Raw genomic sequence first — 14,739 nt, 5'->3', positions numbered from 1 at the left:
AGATAGACGTGGCAGTTATTAAGGAAGCGGCAGAAGAGACAATGTACTGTCAACTGTGGAATGAAAGAGACTGTCCTTTGCTAACCGCAAGATCATCACTCACTGTCACCTAACCTGCCTTTCAATGTACATATTATTATCATTGATACCATGATTAAAATAGTCCAAAATTTGTATAGATGAAAATAGGGTATGCTTTTATAATATATCAGTGGCATCAAGACATTGTATTTTTATATCTTATTTAATAAAAATATTTAAAAATTATTAATATTTGATAGAATAATTAGTGTTATATTTGATCTCTAATATAAAAGTTTTGAGTTTAAGTTTTATCTTTATAAAAAATGATTTACTTTTAATATTATATTTTATCATTTAAAAATATAAGAATAAAATTATCTAAAAAATATATATCAAATAAGATAATTTATTTTATTATATGATATCTATTATAAAAGTATAAATTATTAGAGGGTTGAGACATTTCGAATTTCTAATATAGTTATTCAGACATGATATTGAATTGTTGTGGATAATTATTTAAAGAGGATAAAAAATTATATTTTTTAACATCAAGAAGTATGATGATGAACTAAAAAGTAAAGAAAAATCGTTACATAACATAATATTCTCTTTATAATAGGTATATTATTATTATTATTTATTATTATTATTATTATTTTGTCTTCATAACTTTTTCTTTCATTTTTTTAGGTAGTTTTTATTTTGTTTTCTTTACTTCGTGGTATACTTCTCAGACTAACCACTTATTAATTTTAAGGAATCACTTCCTATATCACTTTTTTTTATGTTATATGTAATATACTAGCAGAAAAAAAATAAGAACTTCGTGCCAGCACTGTATTTAAAAGAATTGTTTTTGTGAATAGTTATTATAAGTATTTCATAATAAAGTAAAATAAAATAAAAGAATGAACAGTTCATTATAAGAAATGTTGCGTATAATGATATACAAAAAGTGTCACTATAAATATAATATATATAGGTGTATATCTATTTCACATATAGTTACACACAATTTTAGTATTAATTTAAATGAAACTTAACAACATATTTTATGTGTCATTATAGTATATACCCACACATTTTAATAATATATAAACATATATTATATTTTTTGTGTGGTTAAAAGTAATTTTTAGTGACATTATTAAATAACTATCAGGTATACGTCACTATATGACAATTTTCTTATAATGTACTTAAAAGTAGCTTCATAGTAAAATAATAAATAAAAAGAAAAGGAAAAATTAATGTAGGAGAAAGTGGTTTTAAGAAGTTCATAATTATAGGGGAAAAAAGTTTGAATGGCATATGTTAAAATGGAATTAAAAGCAGTTATTAAAATGTGTATTTTTTTTTATACAAAGATCCTCTATTTATAACGGTATAGATTTGAAAAAAACTAGGAAAAAGTTATGATTTTATATATATATTTTTTAGCAATTAAGGGTAGAAGGATTCAATAAAAAGTGGAAATCAAAATAGTTATTTATAATAACAATAAATAAGGTCGATAACAGGTTTTGGTGTATATGTTTTATTTTTTTTTATTCTTTATTATTAAATGAAAAATGAGTTTTAATTTTTTTAATATCAAGGTTTAAAAAAGTAACATTTCATATCAAATGTCCGTAATTTCAGATAACCTAGAGGTTATAGAAGTTGTCATTGTATTAACGATTATAAAGATTTGAAGCTCCTCGGTCCTGTTAGTGTGAAAAGAAGTAGTATCAAAAGAAATAGTATCAAGAGAAGTATTCTTTTTATATTTTTAGGGTTTAGGGATCTCTTAGGTTTTAAACAATATAAATAAAATTAAAAAAGAAAAAGATAAATTAAACAAGTGGTCACTTTGAAAATATGAACAATTGTAACGACCGGCATGGTTCTTATACTTAGTGGAATCGCACTATTACAAGTAGAATAAAAGGAATATTAAATGTGACAACTCATACATATAGGATATATAAACTATAATAATAACTAAGTTTTCTAAATATAAATTATAATACTGTACATATGTATAGTCATCCAAAATAATATTCTCTAGTGTCGGTCAAGCACAACAATAGTTACCCAGCAGGTAACTCTAACACTAGGATAAAACTCCTCGTCTGGCAGCGGACCTCAACTCCAAGCTAGCCCTGATATGCTCGCATACAAAGTATGATCACCGCAATCCATCACATAGAAACAGAAGGGTAAGCTAGAGTTCAATTAACAACCATACAAGTATAGAACAATAATCTATACTACACATGTATCCAATCATGTTCATAGAGCCACACCATACACTTTTTCCAAATCTACTCATGCATAAAATGCAACACACCAATCATGAAATCAAACACCATGCACTTCATCACAACAACATTCATGCAATTAAGCAACACATGAAAGATATCAAATGCATATCTATCATCTAATGCGTCATCACACACACACCTAGGAGATCTCCCTAACAACAGAGCAGTGTAAGTAATATCCCAATCCTATCGAAATCACCCCAACTGTTTTCACCCCCAATGCGCATGCTCGGTCACAGCTAAACAGGATAAAAATCATCACTCAGATTTACTCGGATGATGTCACTTACACAATTGGAAGTTCGAATCCACCGTCAGGTATAGCATAGCTGGGTACAAGTTTACCACGACCTTGACATGCATTACCAAGTCACTTGTGGAGTTCGCCCACCGACTATCCGCAAGGATCCATGCACCTTCCCCAGCACTTGGTTAAAGGAATAACCCTCGACCTCATACTCCACTCCAACACTAGCTAAGGACTTAGAGGAGACTCACCCAACCTAGTGGCCTACCTGAACACCACTCTCACCCAAATCTAGTGGCCTACCTGAGCACCAATCTCATATATCAGTGGCCTATCCAAGCATCACTCTCAAGAGACTCTATGTGAACTCTTCTAGTTCAAAAAAATTCTCCCTCTCCTTAAGTCGCAGGCTAGACTCAAGCAATAAGGCATCACATGCAATAATGCATCACACATCATACATGGTCTACCCACCATCATGATCAATATCATTTTCATATGAACATATACACATGTCATATTAAACATTCATATAAGCATACATACATGATCTAAAACTTCAACTTTAAACATGCATGAGCATCAATTTCAATCCAAAAACATCAAACCCACTCACGCCCGGCCTAACATCCAACCCGAGAGCCCTAAGCTCTTCCACGCCTGACGCGCTCAACCTGCTCTTGACCTGATCCCAGTTAGAGAGTTCAAAAACTCATCCAAACCAGAAAATCCAGCCACATGCAAACACAAAAACACAATGCACAAGCTCCATACAACTCAAAAACAAGTTCAAAATCAACATGCAATCATCCGATGCATCAAGAAAAGCAAGCTTCCTAGTCTGAATTTCAAGAAAAGACAGAAGACATTAGTGATCTAGAGGAGAAGAAGAATCATACAGATAAAACTTGGGAGAGAAAGGAGCTCACAGACCCAGAGTCTTTCTCTCAAAAAATTCTTTCTAAGTTCCCCTTCTTTCTCCTTAACTACATGCATGTGGCCTATTTATAAAAGTCTAGAGTGGTCAGAATGGCTCGTTTTGAATTCGGAACGACCCGTTCTGGACTCAAATGTCGTGTAAAATTCATATCCAGAACGACTTTCAAAGAAATGGATATCGTTCCTTGAACTGAATCTCCACCTCCTAGGTTGCCTCACCAGTAGCTGTATTCCAAAGAACTCTCACAAAGCTGATGGATTTGCCCCTAAGCTTCTTCAACTTGTGATCAACCACAACTACTGGTCTCTTCTCATAGGTCAAGTTCTCTCTAACTTGCACCTCATCCATCTCTACCACATGACTCGGGTCTCTGATGTACTTCCTCAACTATGAAACGTGAAACACATCATGTAGGTTGGATAAAACCAGAGGCAACGCCAACTGATAAGCTACCAGACCTATACGACGAAGGATCTGGTAAGGACCAATGAACCTCGAAGTGAGCTTCTTAGCCCTTACTGCCCTTCCCACACCAGTAGTGGGTGTCACCATGAGAAACACGTGCCCTCCCTTCTCAAAGTCTAGAGGTCTCCTCCTTCTATCAGCATAGGACTTTTATCGAATCTGGGTAGCCTTCAACCTCTCCTGAATCTGTCTCACCATCTCAGTAGTCTGAAGAACTAACTCTGGACCAACCACTACTGACTCACCCTCCTAATACCAACATAATGGAGTCCTACACCTCCAACCATACAAAGCCTCAAAAGGCGCCATGCCAATACTTGAGTGATAACTGTTATTGTAGGTAAACTCCACCAATGGTAACACCTCCTCCCACTTACCTAGATGATCCAACACACAAGCTCTTAGGAGATCCTCAAGTGACTGAATTGTCCTTTCCAATTGACCATCTTTCTATGAATGATAAGCGAAGCTTAACCTCAACCTCGTCGCCAACGCCTGATGTAAAGTCTGCCAAAACTTAGAAGTAAACCTTGGATTTTTGTCAAAAATAATAATAGAAGGCACCCCATGCAACCGTACTATCTCTCTGATATACAATTATGCAAGCCTCTCCAAGGACCACCTCTTGTTGATAGGAAGAAAGTGCGCATACTTTGTCAACCTATCCACAATCACCCAAATAGAGTAACTATTCCTAGCTGCCCTAGGCAACCCAACCACAAAGTCCATAATGACACTATCCCACTTCCCTCGGGAATCTCCATCAACTGCAAAACCCCTCCGGGTCTCTGATGCTCAATCTTCACTTTCTGACAAGTCAGACAAGCTGCCACAAATTCTGCTATCTCCCTCTTCATACCAGGCCACCAAAAACTCTTCTTGATGTCCTAATTCATCTTAGTCATACCAGGATATATGCTAAGATGACTCATGTGTCCCTCTTCCAGAACAGCTCTCCTCAATTCTGAATCTTGAGGTAAACAAATCTGACCCCTGAATCTTAGAATCCCATCAGTACCAAGCTCAAAATCAGCTACTCTCTTGGTACCAAACAATCCCAAAATCCTTAACAACTCTGGATCCTATAACTGCTTAGCTCCTACCTGTCTCAAGAATTCATTAGTTATGATGATCATACCACAACTAATGTGATCTCGAAAAACCTCCACCTCTAATCTCAAATCTCTAAACTGCTTAATCAACTCCAACTTCCTAATCATCATAGCCGACATGTGGATGAACTTCCTACTCAATGCATCTGCTACTACATTCGCCTTCCTAGGATGATACATCAACTGGAAATCGAACAACCTCCACCTTTACTACATTCACATGTCTCAAGAATTCATTAGTTATGATGATCATTCCACAATTAATGTGATCTCGAACAACCTCCACCTTTAGTCTCAAATCTCTAAACTGCTCAATCAACTCCAACTCCCTAATCATCATAGCCGACATGTGGATGGACTTCCTACTCAATGCATTTGCTACTACATTCGCCTTCCTAGGATGATACATCAACTGAAAATCGAACAACCTCCACCTCTACTACATTCACCTGTCTCAAGAATTCATTAGTTATGATGATCATACCACAACTAAATTAATCTTGAACAACCTCCACCTCTAGTCTCAAATCTCTAAACTGCTCAATCAACTCCAACTCCCTAATCATCATAGCCGACATGTGGATGGACTTCATACTTAATGCATCTGCTACAACATTCGCCTTCTTAGGATGATACATTAACTGGAAATCGAAGTCCTTTAGGAATTCCATCCACCTTTTCTGCCTCATATTTAGCTCCTTTTGATCAAACATGTACTTCAAACTCTTGTAATCATTAAATATACTGAATCTCGCACCATACAGATAATGTCTCCACGACTTCAAGGCAAACACCACAGCTACAAGCTCCAAATCACGAGTAAGATAATTCCTCTCATGGGTCTTAAGTTGCCTCGAAGCATATGCCACTACTCTCCCTCCTTGCATCAACACACAACCCAACCCTTGGTGAGAAGCATCACAGAACACATCAAAATACTCACTAGTGTCAGGTAATACCAAAACTGGAGAAGTAGTCAACTGTCCCTTCAATTCATGAAAACTCTGTTCACAAGCATCCGTCCAAACAAAAGGTTGATCCTTCTGAGTCAGTTGAGTCAAAGGCATTACTATTCGAGAGAAACCCTCTATGAATCTCTAATAGTAACCCGCTAACCCAAAAAAACTCCTAATCTCCGTAGCAGTTCTCAAATGCTCCCACTGAATCACAGCCTCCACCTTGGCTGGATCTACTGTAATCCCCTCTATCGATATCACATGCCCCAAAAACCTCACCTCGGACAACCAAAACTAACACTTGGACAGCTTGGCATACAACTGCCTCTCCCTCGGCACCTCTAAAACCAACCTCAAATGCTCCCAACAATCCTCCAAAGATCTAGAATATGCCAATATATCATCAATGAAGACCACCACAAACCTATCCAAGAATGACCTAAAAATCATGTTCATGTAATCCATGAACACTACTGGAGCATTAGTGACACTGAAAGGCATCACTACATACTCATAGTGACCATACCTAGTCCTAAAAGCAGTCTTCGGTATGTCATTCTCCTTTACCCTGATCTGATGGTATCCGAATCTCAAATCAATCTTCGAAAACACCGAAGCTCCCCTCAGCTGATCCATCAAATCATCAATCCTCGGAAGTGGATACTTATTCTTTATCGTCAACTTATTCAGTTACCGATAATCAACACACAAACAAGCCCCACCATCCTTCTTCTTTACTAACAATACTCGGGCACCCTAAGGAGAAACACTAGGTCTCACCATCTGTTTCTCCAAAAAATCCTCAATCTATTTCTTCAGCTCTACCAACTTAGCTGGAGCCATCCTATAAGGAGCTATTGATACCGGTCCTACACTTAGTACCAGATCAATGCTAAACTCAACATCACGCATAGGTGGCAATCCCGACACATCATCTGGGAACACCTCAAGAAACTCACTGACAATCTCAATCCCAGTGATGGCCCTCTCCGTCTCAATACTTAAAGTGGCAAACAACATAAAGCACTCAGTTCCATCCCTCATCAACTGCTCAGTCTGACCCGCTGACACCAACACCTCATCCTCTAACTAAGGAAATACCAACTCTCACTGAGCACAATCTATAAGGATGTGATGGGAAAATAACCAATCCATCCCTAAGATTATGTCGATATCCACCATGGGCAACACAATCAGATTCACTCGGAACCTCCTACCAAATACCTCTATCGGGCATCTCACACACATCTCCGACGTCACAATAAAAATTGAAGCCGGAGTAGACACAGACAAATTAACATGCAATGCAGATACCGATAAACCTAATCTCCTCACATAATCAATAGAGATAAAAGAATGTGTGGCACCAGAATCAAACAGGAACAAAACATCCTCACTTGTTGCCTTCCCTTTCCCCTTCACCAGATCTGATGAAGTGGAAGCCTCTACACCTGATAAAGCGAAAACTTTCCCCGTAGTTGTAGGCCTAGGTGGGCTTGGAGCACTCCCAGATGGAGTCAATGGCATCTGACAATCTTTGGAAAGGTGGCCTGGCCTGCCACATCTGAAACAAACATTCCCCGGATGGGAAATCTCTAACCACATGTGCTCCTCCACATCTGTAGCATCGCACTGATGGTGCTCCACCCTGGGGAGTAGTAAGACAAGGTCCCCTATTGACAACACCCCTCTAAGACTAAACAGACCTGTCATAGGGTCCCCTTTGCTAGCCTCCCCTCTTGGATCCGGATGATCCCTCTTGAACTCTAGTAGCCTTGCTGTTGCTACCACCACCTTCCAATCTTTGAACAATTTTTTCCTTCTCAACCCAGGTAGGAAACTCCACCATGGACATAGGGACTATGTCCCTCTTCAGCTCATGCCTCAACCCCTCTGCAAACTTCCTACATCTCTAAGCCTCAGATATGGCCTGAGAGTAGAAATGAGACAGATGCTTAAATCTCATAGCATACTCTGAAACAGACATGCTCTCCTGCTGTAGTCTATGAACTTCGCCTCCTTACCGTATCAAAAGCTATCTAGGAAATACTTCTCCAAAAAGACCCTCCTAAAGCAATCCCAATCAACAGGTACACCCCTGCTCTCTAACATCTGCTTGGTGCCTCTCCACCAGTACTCAGCCTCGCCCGTCAGCATGTATACTGCATAAGCCAACTTTCTCTCCTTAGAAGACCCCAAGACACTGAAGATTTTCTCCATCTCACTCAACCACTGATCTGCCACATCAGGATCTGAATCCCCCTTGAACTAAGGAGGCTGACTGATGAGGTTTTTCGCAAACACACCACTTGGCAAGTGAACCAAGTTTCGAAGTAGTATTCGAATATCGTCCTCAGGGATTTGAGTGTTTAGTAATTCTTGCTCTGATGATTTAAATGAGAATGATGTTAAAATTGCAAATGGGTAAAGATGGAGTAAAACAACACAATAAATTAAGAGTAGTAAAGACAATGGTTAAGAGACAAGGATTGGTCCAGAAGCACTTGTTAACTCATAGATCTTCTTAAAATACATGCGATTCTAATTCCATTATTTCCACGTTCATTAAGTAATCCAACAAGATTCCTCAAGGTTGAATCCTAAAGTCATTAAGCTCAAAACATGATTCCTCTATGTTTTGAGTTTAACACTTCGCATTAAGAACAATGACTTGAACAATGTGACTAACCAAATCAAGTCTATTCCTAGAACAAGAAATGATTAGGTGCAAGATTCAGTTCAGGTTTTCAAAAACGTTTTCCAACTGGATTCAAAAACCAAAAATCATACAACGGTGATCAAGCCGATATAAGCATTAAGAGAAGAATCAATGCACAAATAATGAGATCAAAATGCATATATTTAAGAAGAAGAAGAGTTAGTAGTTACATCCAACCAATCCTTAAGAAGTTTAGCTACACATGGCCATTACAGGATCAAAGAGTGAAAAGAAGAAATTACAAAGTAAAGGATGAAGAAATGGAGTTGATCTTCGTTCCCAAAGGATTCAGCTTCCAAATCTTTGTTCTCCCTTCGTTCTCTCCTCTTCACGTGCTTCTCCCTTGTTTTTCTTTGTAAATTTCGTGATGCCCTGTTTCTCCTGATTTTTCCCCTTTTATATGAGCTTTAAAACAGGGGCAAAGAGTGATTTTTCCTCCCACGGCTGCAGCTGTAGATCCACGGCTATGGCTGTGGAGAGTCCTTCAGGGTGAAGAAACCTCCAAAGCTGCAGTTGTGGTTTCACAGCTATAGTTGTGGCAACTCCTTCAAGCTTAAGGAACCTCCAGCGCTGCAGCTGTGAAGCCACAACTATGGCTGTGGATCTCTGGAGTTTTTGTTGGGTCCTGGGTGCTCCATGACTTTAGCTTTGAGTTCACAGCTTTAGCTTCAACTCTCTGGAGCTTCAAATTGTATTTCAGATTTCCACAGCTCGAGCTCCAGATCCACAGCTATAGCTTCAAGTCTCTGAAACCAAAAATGAGCATTCCAGATTTCCACAGCTATAGTTGCAGAACCACAACTATAGTTGCAGAACCACAGCTATAGCTGCATGTTTCTGGCCTTCAAAATTTCTCCCCAGATTTCCACAGCTATAGCTCCAGAACCACAACTATGGCTGTGCAACTTTGTCTTCTCAATTTTTCTACAAAAATGGAGGGAAAACATTAAGATTTTGCTACTACTCTTCTATCCTTTTAATATACTTTGATTTTTCCAATTTAGGGGGTAAAATAACATATATAAATATCTACAAGTACCAAAAAGAGTACCAAAAGTTGAGTGTAAATCATGCTTAAAAGACACTCAACAACTACCCCAACTTAATCTCTTGCTGGTCCCCAACAAGATACCAATCAAAAACCAAAAAGGTCACTTCCTACCATGAGATTTCTTTTGTATCAACAATAGGTAAACACTCAATCAATTCACCATAACAAAACAATTTCTACTCACTGAGGTGCCCACAACAACAATCATGCCCAACCACAAAAATTGCAAGGCAAATCATAGCATGAACATTACAAACCAATATCTGAACATACTCTCTCAACAATGGCTCTCCAGGGTGAGTGTTTCTCTCAAGTCCATTCATCATTGTCGCCACCGGCCCGAAACGGGCTTTCGGGATTCGCGATGGATGGTTGGACTCTTTTATTTGTTTAAAAATATGGATTGCTAGAATGACTTATTCTCAAACTGAGACCTTGTCAAACGAGCAATTTTATTAAAAGGCTCACCAATCCATGTTAATCCCAAGCGGGACCCTCCATGGATTAGCGGTTTTCATAAAAAGGAAGGGTTCATGGAGTCGCCACCAATGTTTTACTCAAAACATTGGAAAAAGAAGTTTAAGGCAATCGATTCAAAAATCGACTTCGGCCATGACAACCAGAGTCGGGTAAGGGAGTCGGTTACGCGTGGGGAAGGTGTTAGCACCCCACAGCGCCCCTTTCGGGTTCCCTATGACAGATTATTTCTAAAAATAATGGTGAGAAATTACTAAATTACCCTTTATTCATTTATTCTAAACAATTATAACTTAACTATCTACATGATGACAGTTAAATATACACACAGAAAGCAGTAAAAGGAAGGACTTTAAGAAGAAACCTTTGAAGCGTGCTTTTATATTCAAGTAAAACTGGGAAGCTTTTTGGCGTTCCCTCGCTCTACAAGCCCGCTCGCTCCCTCCTAGAAAATTTTAACTATGGAAATCCGGAGGATTTCCCTTCGACTCAGTTCGAGACTCAAACAAAAAGCTCAGAACTCGAGAACTTTGTCGGATCAACTCTCCGAGTGATTTCTAGGCAGAGTACTGCTCAAAAAAACCCAGAATACTCAAGAAGAGGGTTAAAACTCAGTGTAAAAAGTGTCAAATGACGTCCAATTGACGTCATATTTATAGGGATGAGGCGCAGTACGGCCTCTGGGGGTCAATACGGCCCGTATTGAGTTTTTGAACTACAATACGGCCGTATTGAATTCAGTACGGCCGTATTGAAGTTCAAGAAACCTCAATACAGCCGTATTGAGTTCAGTGCGGCCGTATTGCAGTTCAAGAAACCTCAATACGGCCGTATTGAGTTCAGTGCGGCCGTAGTGAACTTCAATCCGGTCGTATTGAGTTCAGTGCGGCCGTATTGTAGTTCAAAATGTTCAATACGGCCGTACTGAACTTTTGGGAGGCCGTATTGGGCTTCATTCCCTCCACTTCCTTATTTTGAGCTTATTACAAGACCTCTAGACCTACAGAGAATCCTCCTAGGGCCTTCCATGAGTCCTTCTGGCTGACTTTCCTTCAGTCCTCAAGAGTCTTCAAGCTTTATTTCCGACCCGGACAATTTTAGGGGTCTACAGCTGCCCCCCCTTTACTTAGTCAAGCGGCTTTTTAGTGTACCGGCTGACAAGTAAAGGAGTTGACCCAATTGTCCGGGTGATGTGCCAACCTTCTGACTTGTAGCGTCTTCCGGTGGAAAATTGTTGAGTAGCCTCTCCAGGTTGTTGCATACCTCGGCGCTTCTGACAACCTCGGTAGCTGAGTTTACCCTCTCCAGGGTCAACTTCACTCGACGCCCGAGCCGGAGGTTGAACACCAACGTGCCTCTGACGACGCTGATGGTTGAGTACTGTCTCTCCAGACCTTGAGTACCGTCTCTCCAGACTTTGAGTACCGTCTCTCCAGACTTTGAGTACCGTCTCTCCAGACTTTGAGTACCGTCTCTCCAGACTTTGAGTACCGTCTCTCCAGACTTTGAGTACCGTCTCTCCACACTATGAGTACCGTCTCTCCAGACTTTGAGTACCGTCTCTCCAGACTCTGAGTACCGTCTCTCCAGACTCTGAGTACCGTCTCTCCAGACTCTGAGTACCGTCTCTCCAGACTCTGAGTACCGTCTCTCCAGACTCTGAGTACCGTCTCTCCAGACTCTGAGTACCGTCTCTCCAGACTCTGAGTACCGTCTCTCCAGACTCTGAGTACCGTCTCTCCAGACTCTGAGTACCGTCTCGCCATACTCTGAGTACCGTCTCTCCAGACTTTGAGTACCGTCTCTCCAGACTTTGAGTACCGTCTCTCCAGACTTTGAGTACCGTCTCTCCAGACTTTGAATACCGTCTCTCCAGACTTTGAGTATCGTCTCTCCAGACTTTGAGTACCGTCTCTCCAGACTCTGAGTACCGTCTCTCCAGACTCTGAGTACCGTCTCTCCAGACTCTGAGTACCGTCTCTCCAGACTCTGAGTACCGTCTCTCCAGACTTTGAGTACCGTCTCTCCAGACTTTGAGTACCGTCTCTCCAGACTCTGAGTACCGTCTCTCCAGACTCTGAGTACCGTCTCTCCAGACTCTGAGTACCGTCTCTCCAGACTCTGAGTACCGTCTCTCCAGACTCTGAGTACCGTCTCTCCAGACTCTGAGTACCGTCTCTCCAGACTCTGAGTATCGTCTCTCCAGACTCTGAGTACCGTCTCTCCAGACTTTGAGTACCGTCTCTCCAGACTTTGCTTCGGTTGTCTCTGACGACCTAGGCAACTGAGTTTGCCCTCTCCAGGGTCTGCGTCCGTGTCTTCTGATCACTTCGGCAATGCGAGTTTACCCTCTCCAGGGATCTGAGATGATTTTTTGTCTCCACAGTCCACTATGCTGCTTCGATGGTTTTTTCTGATTTTGTGCCACTGAGGGCTGGATAACGCATGGATCCGTCTAGGGGATGTGCAGTCATTCATAGGTTCTTGTGCCCCAACTTGCATTTGCACAGTTGGTACCCATGGGGAATTTCTGACTCCTTGGGGTGCAGACACAGATGCTCTTCATGAATTGAGCGATGCCTTATGTTTGGCTGACGTCCTTTGACGTTGGTGGAGTATCCCGGTTATCCTTATTCGGGTGTCTCTTTTGATTTTTTGATTTTTGTAGCCTCTGTGTAGGCTGTTATCCGCTGGGGGATTCTGTCGTTCAATTCTTGACTGGCCTCTTCTGTTAGGCAAATCATCTTGATGTTCGGTGTTTTGGCTGGATGCCGAATTCCGCTTGGGGAATATTTATTGATATTTTTTATTTTTCTCCTTTTGTAGGGGTGCCTCTTGAGTAGGCGACTGGGGATTTGGGGATCTTATGTATCCCAGAGTATTATTTAGGAAGCCTCTGCAGGCTTAGCCTCACTCAGCGCTTGAGTCAGAGAGCTATCTTCCACTGAGGAAGTTTCAAGTCTTTTGACTGAATATTTTGCTTGGATGATCGCGCTTCCATTGGGGATTTTGACGATCTTGCTTTGATAGCTCTCGCTGGGGATTTGTTCCATGAGCTTAAGCTGAGGTTTCTCTGGGGAGTATTATTTCTGCGAGCCTCTCCAGGCTCAGTTATTCTGAGAGAGTATTATTTCGGCGAGCCTCTCCAGGCTCAATTATTCTAAGAGGGAGTATTGTTTCGGCGAGCCTCTCCAGGCTCAATTATTCTAAGAGGGAGTATTGTTTCGGCAAGCCTCTCCAGGTTCAATTATTCTGAGAGAGTATTATTTCGGCGAGCCTCTCCAGGCTCAGTTATTCTGAGAGAGTATTAGTTCAGCAAGCCTCTCCAAGCTCAGTTATTCTGTACAAACTGAGGAGTATTGTTTGTATCCTTGCCTTTTTTCGTTTTCGGCTTTTGTTGACTGCTGTCATACACAAGCATTTTTCTATTTTTTCTATTTTATGCAATTGCCTCGTGGTAAGGTCTTTAAATGTGCAACTAATGTGTGTGATGCACGCGATGCAAGTTTTTATTTTTGTTCTTTTATTTAGAAAAGTGAATGGCTCTCCCTATCCTCTTATTCTTTTAGAGGGACTTCTGTTATTAACGCGAGGGAGTATTTTCGTGAGCCTTTTAATGCAGGAGATTACTGATTTTTATAGGAACCCCTCCAACTTTCTTTATTTGACCGATTATTAACAGAGTTTCGTACAATTTTTATGAAATACCAATTTTAGAGGCATAATCACATGGTCAAGAGAGAAGAGAAAATGAATAGATATTTTATTGATATTCACAAGTGTTTTTACAGAAAGATATACAGAAGGAATTTCTGAAGAATGGCTGGCCAGGGTAGGCTATATACATTGGGCTTAACAATTATATTTGTAATTGTTGCTCTTTACATTCCCCTAGTTGCTTCGGGTGAGATGCCTGAGCCAGGAGTGTAGATGCTGCAAGACGCTTGCTTCTAGAAGATAATCACTTGAGCCGCCTTTCGGTTTTCGATTCAAGTGATCGTTGCTTGCTTTGTTTTTGTATCTTATTCTTTTGCCCCTAACTTTTGCCTAGGACGTATCCTAGCGGGGATAGATTCGCCTTTGTTTTGCCTAGTACCCTTGTACTGGCGGGCTTTTATTTTTCCCTAATTTTTGCCTAGGACGCCCTTTTCGGGTTTTCATCCTAGCGGGCTTATGCAAGCAACGTCTTCAAGCATAATACTTCTTTACCACGTCAGCATTGACTGGGTATCGAAGTTCTTCTCCATCCATGTCTGTGAGGGTTAATGCTCCTCCTGAGAAGGCTCGTTTTATCACTTATGGTCCTTAGTAATTTGGGGCCCACTTTCCGATTTTGTCCTTTTGAGCTGGTAGCAATTTCTTCATTACCAGCTCTCCCTCATGGTAGACTCGAGGGTGGACTTTCTTGTCAAAAGCCTTTTTGATCTTCCTCTGATAGG

General features: G+C 40.4%; 2 protein-coding genes across 2 annotated transcripts; both read right to left on the bottom strand.

Annotated features, from left to right (window-relative positions):
- Window positions 1-3,145: 3,145 nt before the first annotated feature.
- Window positions 3,146-6,164, bottom strand: LOC145956351 (uncharacterized). Its single transcript, XM_083071937.1, has 6 exons — window positions 6,001-6,164; window positions 5,089-5,302; window positions 4,893-5,025; window positions 4,638-4,773; window positions 3,974-4,118; window positions 3,146-3,265 (listed from the first exon to the last, which is right to left on the bottom strand). The coding sequence occupies exons 1-6, from the start codon at window positions 6,162-6,164 to the stop codon at window positions 3,146-3,148; spliced, it is 912 nt and encodes a 303-aa protein (XP_082928063.1).
- A 61-nt stretch (window positions 6,165-6,225) lies between these two features.
- LOC145956350 (uncharacterized) lies at window positions 6,226-8,273 on the bottom strand. The gene is made up of 5 exons (XM_083071936.1): window positions 8,104-8,273; window positions 7,955-7,983; window positions 7,368-7,855; window positions 6,936-7,142; window positions 6,226-6,435 (listed from the first exon to the last, which is right to left on the bottom strand). Exons 1-5 carry the CDS (start codon window positions 8,271-8,273, stop codon window positions 6,226-6,228), a joined length of 1,104 nt encoding a protein of 367 aa, XP_082928062.1.
- Window positions 8,274-14,739: the final 6,466 nt, after the last annotated feature.

This window comes from Cajanus cajan, chromosome 3, assembly GCF_000230855.2.
Source record: "Cajanus cajan strain Asha chromosome 3, NIPB_CcT2T_4, whole genome shotgun sequence".
Classification (NCBI taxonomy): domain Eukaryota; kingdom Viridiplantae; phylum Streptophyta; class Magnoliopsida; order Fabales; family Fabaceae; genus Cajanus; species Cajanus cajan.
Note: the sequence above shows the minus strand (reverse complement) of the source record. Positions and strands in the feature narration are given on the sequence as shown.

Excerpts from the sequence above, each read along its gene's own strand:
- LOC145956350 (XM_083071936.1), bottom strand. The coding sequence starts at position 8,273 with ATGGAGAAAATCTTCAGTGTCTTGGGGTCTTCTAAGGAGAGAAAGTTG. Across the intron at positions 7,984-8,103 it reads AGGAGGGTCTTTTTGGAGAA|GCCATATCTGAGGCTTAGAG; the intron begins GTATTTCCTAGA and ends TTCTACTCTCAG. Across the intron at positions 7,856-7,954 it reads GAGGCTTAGAGATGTAGGAA|ATTGGAAGGTGGTGGTAGCA; the intron begins GTTTGCAGAGGG and ends AATTGTTCAAAG.
- LOC145956351 (XM_083071937.1), bottom strand. The coding sequence starts at position 6,164 with ATGCCTTTGACTCAACTGACTCAGAAGGATCAACCTTTTGTTTGGACG. Across the intron at positions 5,303-6,000 it reads TGTGATGCTTCTCACCAAGG|GTGGAGGTTGTTCGATTTCC; the intron begins GTTGGGTTGTGT and ends AATGTAGTAAAG. Across the intron at positions 3,266-3,973 it reads TCCTTCGTCGTATAGGTCTG|GTCAAGAGCAGGTTGAGCGC; the intron begins GTAGCTTATCAG and ends AACTGGGATCAG.